The sequence below is a fragment of the Nansenia antarctica genome (assembly GCF_963989245.1).
Source record: "Nansenia antarctica genome assembly, chromosome: 6".
Lineage (NCBI taxonomy): Eukaryota > Metazoa > Chordata > Actinopteri > Argentiniformes > Microstomatidae > Nansenia > Nansenia antarctica.
Genome location: NC_137676.1, coordinates 46529182 through 46540866, shown reverse-complemented (window position 1 = coordinate 46540866; position 11685 = coordinate 46529182). Strand labels below are relative to the sequence as shown.

The following is an 11685-nucleotide window of genomic DNA, read 5'->3' as shown; positions in this document are numbered from 1 at the left end:
TGAATAGATTCTCCCTAATTAATTACAGTTATTAACTAACATACACTCACCTGCGCATCAGCTGGTCATTGAGCATATTTGCCTCAGTTGGTCTGAGTCTATTCTCAAAATGCGGTCGAGGACAAGAGCCTTTAGCAGACCTAGTCTAATTGATATAGGAAAAGTGCTATACAAATAAGTTATTATTATTATTATTATTACATGACTAAAAAACTCCCTCACTCACATGCTTCATTTCCTCAGAACGTTAGTACCTATAAATGGTTTGAAGTCTGTGAATTAGCGTTATTTTTGGTGTAGGCTGATTGTGTAAGAGCGTAATAGCGGCGGTAAACATAATGAAAATTGATGTTCACAGAAATAGTGATAGAAAATGAATTGAAACTCATAGATGCAGTCTCTCTGATCCAACGGGATGTTTTCGCCACAAGACACTCTGCTAATAATTCAAAGATGACATGAGTACACAAGTAGTGTTCTTCTCATTGTTTTGATTGACAGCACAGTGAATACGGTTTTGGAAATAAATCAATTCATCATTAGCAAGAGGTTGCATGGTTTTATTCGTGGTTTTATTCATTCATGCAAATTGGAGGAAAGATAATTATCCACACTTCTGCATAAAACCACTAACAATAAAGTGGTTTATAACTTTATGAATTCAATTTAAGAACATTACCCAAAAAGGGTAGAGGGGAGTGATGGTGTAGGAATTTAATTCCAGTGCTTGCTGTCAAATATGCAATACATTCGTTTTTTTACTGCTGTTCAACAACTATCTCCACTGTACTTATATTTTAGACACACTCCACATGGTGGAAATTAAAGGGAATTTCTGGACTTTCTCAATTATTATTCAAGGATGTAAATTCAGCCATGATGTATTCCTATGGGAAACATCCACTTGTTTTAAAAGGGAAGATTTAAAATGAATTAAAAGCCCATATTATCCAGCCTGCATTGGAAAGCAAGAAACACAAATGAAGCATTAAAGGCACAACCTGGGTTTTGTTTTGTTTTTCATTTAAATGTTTAGGCAGAATATTACTTATAAATGTCTAATGAGCGTAGTACAACTGTCTTACCTTAATAGCATCCAAAATCAAAAGTTAACTAACCCTTCCCCTGCCAAACAGTGGGGTGCAAAGATTTGGGCACTCCTGGTTTAAATGTCTGGTACAATTAATCTCCAAGTGATTGAAAGCAAACCTGAACACTAAATGCTACAAAGTTAAACATGACACCTTTCTGCCAATTTTAAAGCAAGGTTTCTTTTTTATTATAATAAAAAACGTTTTACTCCAAGGTGATTTACTCGGCTTCAATGAGTCAGGTGAATATAATTCTAGGGTTGAACTATATATTCTGAAGTAACTCCATGCCTTCTAAAGTATCCGTATATATTATTGAAAATCTGTGGAGAAATCTCAAACATTCCGTGCATGGAAGAAGGCCGAAGAATATTTCTGAGCAAGAGGTGTTCTGCCAGGAAGAATTCCAAAAACAAGAATTGAAAGACTCTTACTAGGCTACAGGAAGTGTTTGCAAGCTGTTATAGTTGCCCGAGGAGGAGTTACAAACTACTAGCTGACAGGGTTCCCAAACCTTTGCACAAGGCCTTTTTCCTTGTTTTATTATTTTGAAACTGTAAGATAAAAATGTATCTTACTTTAAAATGTGATGAAAATGTCATGTTTAACTTTGTACCATTTAGAGGTTAGGTTTGCTTCTTTTCACTTAGATATTAATTGTAAAAGGCATTTTGACTAGGGGTGCCCACCCCACTGTATAATACCCAAACTAGAAGCTGCCAGAAATGTGGCTGAAAAACCAATTAAGAATTGCACCTTTAAAAAGAAGAAACCAGCATGCCAAGAAACATCAATCAAAAAACTCTACAGATACTATACATTTCTCCCTGAGATTGATTGGGATTTAGAGTTCCCAAAGCTACTGTGAAAATGTACCCTTTAAACCATACATCTATTGTATTCTAGAAACTAGTTGATAGTTTTTGATCATTGATAAGTGATAGATGGCTTTTTAAATTTTATTAAATCAGCATTTATCAAAAAATAATAATGATTAACACGACGCTATAATCTTTAAAATCGTCCCAGAGACGAAATGTACATCGTAAGTACCCTCTGCTGGATTGGAGGTCAGAGTCACTGTTAGAGGCAGGAGAAGTGTGGTGGTGGTGGTGGTACTTCATCTAACTCTGTACGTGTATGTGTCTAACAGAGGTCTTTGAGGTCAGTGTGCTGGTTAAGTTGGCTGCTGTAGGAGGACTCCCAGTCCCTTTCGAACACGGCCTGCAGCTGTGACTGGAACGTGCCACCAAGCGATTGGGACGCAGTTTGGTTCACCACCAGCCCCGACCCGGCAGTGGTCACAAAGTAGTCCCCAGACCAGTTAGAGGTACCTTGAGAACACAAGACCAGACCAGTTAGAGGTACCTTGAGAACACAAGACCAGAACAGTTAGAGGTACCTTGAGAACACAAGGAAACAAGATGCCTTAGAGCTGATAGATGGGATCTGTTACACTGGATTTCAATAAAGAATCTGCGTAAAATGAAAAATGAAATGAAAATGTCCTATTTGTGTAAAGTCGACACATAAAATACCCTCAACAGCTATGCCTAGAGATACAATGGGTGATGCTTCAAATGATATCTGAGCAAACAGGTTTTTATTTCAGATAGGGTTGGGGACAGTTGAATTTCAATGCAGTTGATTCAGGAAGTACATTTTATTTTATTTTTTTAAATCAATGATTGCTAAAAGGGCATTCATTTTCAGTGACCTCTCAATAAATTGGAAAAAAGGAAGTTTTTTCAAATATTGGAATTGTGAACTCAAATCACTTCACAAATTCTAATTGACCTTAACCCTGTTTTTGAGAGAGTGAATCAGTGGTCTAACAATGATTCACAATGCTTCCTAAGGATGACTTAAGGATGACTTTGATCTCACTAATGTTGATATATCTCACTACTGTTGAGTCTAGGAGAGAGGTGTATTACCTATGTAGGCAACCTTGTCTGTCACCATGTACTTGTTGTGGTTAACTCTGGCGAAGGGTATTTCCTTTTGCTTGGGATTGGCTGGCACAACGAAGATTTTCTGGAAAATAGAGAAGCAGAAATGGTACCATAAGCTCTTTTTAAATGTGATATCCTGTGCCCAATGACTTGCCCATATTGTGCCTAAACGTGTCATACTCTCAACCAAGCAACCAACACATACATCTCTGCTTACAACCTAAAGAAGACACTGTTCAACACCCAAACACCTCCATCCTTTCTGGACGTAGCTTATTAACAACATAAACAAAACAATGTCGATGAATCATCAACATGAGGATTATGTCTAAAAACTATCGTACAGTAAAGTGACAAAATAAGAAAGCAACTCTTAAGTCTAGGCCTACTCACCACCTGGATGTCCAGCCTTCTCTTGGGTTCCTGGACCGAGGCCAGGGAGCGCAGGAAGGGCAGCATGATAGGCTGTGTGCTGGCCCAGCAGCTGATCAGCAGACGCACGCGCACACGCTTCTCATATGCCACTCGCCTCAGCTGAGTGTCAATGTCGGCCCAGTACCTGCAGAGGGCGCCAGACCCACAGGGTTAGGGCCCAGAGATGGGGCTTTATTAATTCCATAACAGACAAACGCTCTAGGAGCCTTTTTACAAGACATGCTGGTAGGTAGAGCCATCTGACCAATGAGCTAGAGTAATGGTAAATGGACTGACTTATATAGCGCCTTATTACAAAGCGCTTTACAAAGGCCTCTCATTCACCCATTCACACACACATTCACACACCAATGGCGGCGAGCTGCCATGCAAGGCGCCGTCCCGCTCACTGGGAGCAATTTTGGGGTTCAGTGTCTTGCCCAAGGACACTTCGACATGTGGCCAGCCGGGGCTCGAACCGCCGATCTGCCAACCTTGTGATCATTAGACGCCGACTCTACCTCCTGAGCCACAGCCGCCCCAAGAGTAAGACTAATGAGCTAGAATAATACTCTCCATCAGCTTTGCCTCTCCAAAACTTCAACTTTACCTCCAAGAACACTTATCATTGAACAATACTACTAGGCAATTGTTTGTCACACATTTTTATATTTATATCAATCTATTAATTTTGGCTTTATTAGACTAAACATTCCTGAGTCTGAGGCCTGCAAACTTACTTACTGCAAAAAGAAGCTGTTAATGAGTTCATGGGCATTGGGAGGAATGCCTCTCGGTGAGCAACGAGATCATTTTGGGGCATTATTTCCCTTTTTGGCTCAAGAGCGGAGGCTCTCTAGAATGTAACTTCCTAAGCAAAACGGTAAGCAAAACTGACTTTAGATGGCTGCATAAGGGCTAATTCCCCAGTCTCCCTGAACTTAAAGTGGCAGTGAAGTTCCCTAGGAGGCTGACTGACCGTTTGGGGTGTGAGAACTCTGTGGTGGGGAGATAGTTCATGACAGCAATGTAGACAAAGTGCTGTGCGTCCTCCATGACACTAAGGATGGACTGAAGGTCTTCGGTCCTCCCCGCGGCACAGAAGGATGGTGGGGAGCTCTGGGGAGGCAGGATGTTGTTGTTAGCATGTGGGTAGTTTTAAAGGGATAGTTCACGACACTACACGACACAGACATTATCAGCAGCAACATTTCTTTGCAAGAACTATCCCCACACATAGCATTACTGAGGGAAGGAGGTTATTGGCCAAGATCTCGCGATACTTGGCCCCATCCATCCTCCCCTCAATACGGTGCATTCGTCCTGTCCCCTTTGCAGAAAAGCATCCCCAAAGAATGATGTTTCCACCTCCATGCTTCACGGTTGGGATGGTGTTCTTGGGGTTGTACTCATCCTTCTTCTTCCTCCAAACACGGCGAGTGGAGTTTATGCCAAAAAGCTCTATTTTGGTCTCATCAGACCACATGACCTTCTCCCATTCCTCCTCTGGATCATCCAGATGATCATTGGCAAACCTCAGACGGGCCTGGACATGCGCTGGCTTGAGCAGGGGGACCTTGCGTGCGCTACAGGATTTTAATCCCTGACGCCGTAGTGTGTTACTGATAGTTTTCTTTGAGACTGTGGTCCCAGCTCTCTTCAGGTCATTGACCAGGTCCTGCCGTGTAGTTCTGGGCTGATCCCTCACCTTTCTTATGATCATTGATGCCCCACGAGGTGAGATCTTGCATGGAGCCCCAGACCGAGGGAGATTGACCGTCATCTTAAATTTCTTCCATTTTCTAATAATTGCGCCACCAGTTGTTGCCTTCTCACCAAGCTGCTTCCCTATTGTCCTGTAGCCCATCCCAGCCTTGTGCAGGTCTACAATTTTGTCCCTGATGTCCTTAGAAAGCTCTTTGGTCTTGCCCATTGTGGAGAGGTTGGGGTCTGATTGATTGAGTGTGTGGAGAGGTGTCTTTTATAAAGGTAACAAGTTCAAACAGGTGCAGTTAATACAGGTAATAATGAGTGGAGAATAGGAGGGCTTCTTAAAGAAAAACTAACAGGTCTGTGAGAGACGGAATTACTGGTTGGTAGGTGATCAAATACTTATTTCATACAATAAAATGCAAATTAATTATTTAAAAGTCATACAATGTGATTTTCTGGATTTTTGTTTTAGATTCCGTCTCTCACAGTTGAAGTGTACCTATGATAAAAATTACAGACCTCTACATTCTTTCTAAGTGGGAAAACCTGCAAAATCAGCAGTGTATCAAATACTTGTTCTCCCCACTGTATATATATTTTTTAGATGCTTAGGACATTGTCTTTGTTGCCAGGGTATTTTTCCCACAGGCTCTCTGGGTTATATAAAAACGGAAGAAAAAAAAAAACTACACTGCACATAGCTACAGTGGGGTGCCCAACACAAACACTGAAGGAAAACTAACTGTCCTACTCGGCATTATCAGTGCATAAGTCTCTTCTTTATGTTGTAAAGACAGCCATTTCTTTTCAACCAACAGTGCAATGGACCCATGGGCTTGTCTTGGGGGAGGGGGGAGGGTCATGTAACCAATTCTGTAGTTTTGATGAGGCTTGCAACACTGCAAGCCTGTGGTCCTAAGCTGCTTCTGAATTATTGTGAAGATGCAGCTTTTTTTCCTTACCTTGCCAGTTCAAAGTAAGGACGAGAGGTAAAAGAAAGAGCAGTGCTGACATTCATCTGACTAATCCTCGTTCACATTGATGTCACATGACATGAAGCAACATTTGTATGGATTTATTCATTCGTCAAACTTTCTAAAAATAAACGTACTAGTACAGTATTAGTAGAGTGGACATATAATTGGGTTCATAAACATGTCCAAGAACATAACAAATTATGTTATTAGTATTTTTAACCCATCAAAATATTACATTATCTGAGCAATGCATTGTGGGCCGATATTTCCCAAAACGCTTCAGGCAAAAGTCACATCCAAGCAGATTCTGTAAAAGGTGGGACGAAAGGACATCTGAAAGCGCCTTAACTTCATGCCTGGTACAATTTGAACAGTCTTCCATGGCTGCTGGTCAGAAGCTTCCATGTCAAGTATGGAGAAAGGATGATTCCTTCAGTTCAGAAGGGTATCCGAATTCATCCCATAGTCCAGTTGTGGTTCTGTGTCGGTCGAAAGACGTGGTCACGTTTTATGGAAGCACAGCACAGACAGGCTCTCCCTTCCTGCCCGTCTGGACAGACACGTCGCCCCCTGCAGGCCTGACTCGGCCAGCACACTGATGACCTCCTCTAGGGGCAGAGATGTCAGTTAACACTGTGCTCCAACTAGTATAGGTTGAAACTGGAACAAATGGAAAGGGCACTATCTAAACCATTAAACTACTTGCATTAAACTTTTACCTATATAAAAAAAAACATGTTGGTACCATATTATATTATTATTATTATTATATTACTCTTTAGATCGGTGTACATAAGAGAGAGGAAGCATACTCAAGACTATTGAGATGTACCCCGAAATGACTTATGTAGAAAGTGTACCTGGGTTGTTCTCTGCCACGGTGACCAGGTAAAACAACCCCTTATTGGAAAGCAGCTGTGGAACCAGGGGGAAGAACCTGTCCATCACCTCTCTGCCCCGCCTTCCCCCAGCCCAGGCCGCCTCAATGCCTCTGCTACCAACCTGAGAGACACACACACACACACACACACACACACACACACACACACACACACAGGGCGCAATCAATGTGATTATGTCAAATATATACACACGCTTACAGTGACAGGGCGACAATCAACCGGACCAGTGTTGTACCTCTTCTGATGGCGTGACCACGTAAGGAGGGTTGAACAAAAGAACATCCACTTTTCCAGACAACCTTGGTGAGATTGTGTCCACCTAAAACAGAAAATAGGCATGAGGGTGAACATTGATCAAATTGAGTGTGTGTGTGTGTGTGTGTGTGTGAGAGAGAGAGAGAGTTGTACCAGGTCAGTGATGAACGGCTGCAGACTGACACTGTATGTATCTGGATAACACTTAGTGAAAAATGCCTCAACTGTGGCATTTCTATCTGTCCTAGCATTAAACTTGCACTGCTGAACATTCCCTGTTTCCCATGATGAGTCTTTATTAACAACCAATGTATATCAAACATACATTATTATAATATAAACAATTTTAAAAAGGACATTGTCTTTGTTGCCAGGGTATTTTTCCACAAGCTCTCAGGGTTATATAAAAACGGGAAAAAACAACCTTACACTGCACATAGCTACAGTGGGGTGCCCTACACAAACACTGAAGGAACACTAACTGTGTGTGTGTGTGTGTGTGTGTGTGTGTGTGTGTGTGTGTGAGAGAGAGAGTTGTACCAGGTCAGTGATGATCGGCTGCAGACTGACACTGTTACACCGAGACGTCTCCATGGTGCACTGAGCAGCTGCGGGGTTCACATCGGTACAGCTGGAGAGAGAATACACACAAACACAAGTCACTGACACACGTGCCCCCCCACACACAAATAATTTCATAATGCAATCCCATGCTTTGGGTCTCAGAAAACTACCGGTATGCGATAAGCCTATTACTAATAATGTATCATATTTTTTTATATATATTTTTTTTTTAAGCATATTTTTTTCCGTGACAAAAGTGAAGCAGGGCATCTGTTAACCAATCAGATTTGTATGGCCTCACCCCTACACATAAGTGCAAACACACACACACACACACACACACACACACACACACACACGACTACTCACAGGTATAGGGCTGTAGGTCCAACCACTGATGCCAGGAAGGCAGACACCACCCCAGAGCCACTACCAACCTCCAGACACACAGAGGGGCTGAATAGGAGAGGAGGTCAAGGGTCATCAGATACATGTTTTGACATCATGTCAGGAGGACCGCCAGGTAGGGTATCAGGAGCCTCTCTCACCTCATTTGCCGCAGCTTTTCAGCATCTTGCTCCAGGGCGTCTATCAAGAGGAAGGAGTCCTCTGCTGGCTCGTAGACGTCAGCGAAGGGACCTCGCCCCGCATGCGAGTACAAGGGTGTCGGATACATTCAGACCACTGGCAGCTGCACGTAAACGTCAACAGTCAGACAGTAGAGAGCAACAACTGACACACTGATGAAAACTTGGTGATCTTCTCATTTTTGCATTACTGAACGCTATTGGTCTCAGGTATCGATCGTCATTCTAGTGCGATGCCGCAGAATCACCTGGACTTTCATCACCTGAACTTTCATCACCTGGACTTTCGTCACCTGAACTTTCATCACCTGGACTTTCATCACCTGAACTTTCATCACCTGAACTTTCATCACCTGGACTCACGCCCACACTGGATGCTTTCAAATCCCATACATCTGAAGCCATGCTCCTCTACTGGGGTATGGAAGTCGAGCTTCCACATTGACCCCACTACAAATATCTTACTTTTTCCACATTCACTGTTGTTGTTTAATGTTTCAATAAACTTATACATTGGTTAGGGGTGCCATTATCAAAATAGTTACCTGTCATCACCATCAATCATCTGCATTATAGTTAAAAGACAACAGAGCCTCATTGGAAACTACACTTCCACACCCCGATAGAGGGTTGGGTTGTGGTGTGGCCACTGTGGAACATCACTATGTTGATGTATTCAGCAAGCGACACATTTCAACATACTACTCTGCTACACATCATTCATACTGATAAATTGTTATCTGTAGCTTCACTATGTTCATGGCAATTGAATTGGTCAGATTTCGCTAATCTCCCCCGGACCGTTACCTGCTTCTTTGAATTGTAGGACTTCCTAAATAGTGTTCATTTAATTCATACTAAACTGTAAAGGCCAATCTAGTATGGCAACCTGGCATTCTCAGTAGCCTATAGTCAATTTCGTAAAAACGTTATGATCTTGCATACTGAAAACACCTACTAAATAGGTTGCAGCGTGAACTTTCAGACATGGCCCATCTCACGTATTTCCTACCTAGAAGTTGATGGATTGTGATGAAATGTATTACTACATGGACATAGACGTCGGATAGTATCCTTCACCCCGCAGTAAGACATTTACGGTCTATATATATCGCATATCGGCATTACATCAACAGTTTTTTATAGAGTGCCACAAACGCTTTAACAAAAGGATGAAGTTGGGTTTATGGACACGATTTACAATGTCTAATAAGTGTCATAAATTCACTGCACGCTATGGTAATAGGCGTATGATCATCTAGCTACTACTTTCCTAGCCCTTTTAGTAAAGTAGCAACCTATTTGCAACTACTGTATGTGCTGGGCTCAGTGCCACTGACCAGAGCCTGCCACACAACCTTCTATGAGGCCATCTAACCCAATCAACCTCGATCATAAAGCCAAAACATGAAACCGATGCAGTGTTGACTGCATAACAGCATGCCTAGCACCGTGCTAACTGGTGTTATCTTGCTAGAGGGTCAGCCTGGCACGTTATTCGTTTGACAGAAGCCCCATTCAAACCCACCACAATGTCTTAGAAACATTGTTCAATATAAAACGTAGCATAACTTAACGTACAGTAGCATAATACCTTTAGCCTGGCGTGATACATAAGTGATGGACTTAACACGTGTTCTGGTAGCTGACGTCAGTTTTTGAGTTGACCTGTTCCTGTTGTGCTGAAATGCATTGTGGGAGTTGTAGTTCGAGGCGTAACAGAGTTTCTCAACCTTTTTTCAGTCGCGGCATCCTTTAACAGTATGCAAAATCTCGAGTCACCCCAGTCTAAAATGTATTTAAAAACGCACATTCTGCATCCCTCTGACAGCCAACCAACAAACAAACAAACAAACGCACACACACACACACACACACACACACACACACACACACACACACACACACACATACACACACACACACACACACACACACACACACACACATTTTAAATGCTTTATTTATGTCCACATACATGTACAATTCTAAAGGACATACATACTAACAGTGCATTTTGATATCATGGACACACACACACACACACACACAGTCCCACGCCCGCTTCCCTTTATAAATCCCAATCAACCCTACATTTTGCGCACGTGAACGAGCGTCTCGCCCACCCTTTTTAACGATGGTTAAATGGTCAGTGAAATCTATTATTAAGTAACTTAATGTTATTGTACATATATTTTATTTGCACCGGCTTCTTGTCCCACAGTTTTGGCACTAGGTAGACATGAGAGGTGTCAAAACCTGGTCTGTTTGAATGTTTTATTCAGTGATTTTCAAAAAAAAAGTTTGCAGGATGAACAAAACATCCTGCAAACTTGTGTATATACATATATACAGGGGTGCAAACTGGTGATGGCCCAAAAAGGTGACCCATTTTTTTTGTGTGGCTAACCTTAGGGGGGGATATCGCTAGCACTAATGGTGTTAAATAGATACCGCTAGCACTAACGGTGGTCTAACAATGATGCATGTGTAAGTAGCGGCAGCCCTGACCTTAACAGCTGCAGAATTACTTCGAAAACAGTTTACTGTGACTGTGTTCTCTATGCTGTCTGGAATTGTACCTATAGCTGCCTGAAGCGTAAGGTTATTTCAACAGCAACAGAGTTCAGCAGACAGGGAGATTAGTTAGCTCGCACATCATGTGACTTGGATGAGACTTAGACCCCCCCCAAAAATATTTTTTTTGCAGATCTACACAATTCAAATGGATGACATATTTTGAGATAAAAACGGCTAATTTAGCAGAAAGGTGACACGTTTGCACCCCTGATATATATATACTACATTGGTTATTTTCATTATCTTACCATTCTGTCAATTGATTTCTTCATTCACAGTTTTTAAGTAATTCAGACAGGTACACACACATGCACTCACCGCCTCCACCACCACCAACGGGATACATTTGTACTTTTTTTTTTTTCTTTCTTTTTATTGTCATTGGTTTCAACATGTCACAATCAACACAGTTCCTATGACCAAAGCCTTTTTTATATCTTTTTTTATATATTAAGTAAAGTAAAACAAAAACAAACAAAGAAAAGAAAAAAATAGCGAGTGAACTTGGGGATCTTTCACCTTACATTAGTGACTAGAATAGAAAACGATTAAAGAAAATAAACAAAATTACATCACCCTCTCGTGTTCTTTAAACAGAAATCTGACCGTACAGGTTTAACAGTTGTACGTTTTTATTCGATTATTTT

At 41.7% G+C, this 11685-nt stretch overlaps 1 protein-coding gene across 1 annotated transcript; it reads right to left on the bottom strand.

Annotated features, from left to right (window-relative positions):
• Positions 1–6233: 6233 nt before the first annotated feature.
• Positions 6234–8547, bottom strand: LOC308161285 (methyltransferase N6AMT1-like; the record flags this gene model as incomplete). The annotated part of the gene is made up of 6 exons (XM_080535277.1): positions 6234–6758; positions 7011–7152; positions 7288–7371; positions 7848–7938; positions 8241–8327; positions 8420–8547. The coding sequence occupies 6 exons, from the start codon at positions 8545–8547 to the stop codon at positions 6652–6654; spliced, it is 639 nt and encodes a 212-aa protein (XP_080391403.1). The 3' UTR covers positions 6234–6651.
• Positions 8548–11685: the final 3138 nt, after the last annotated feature.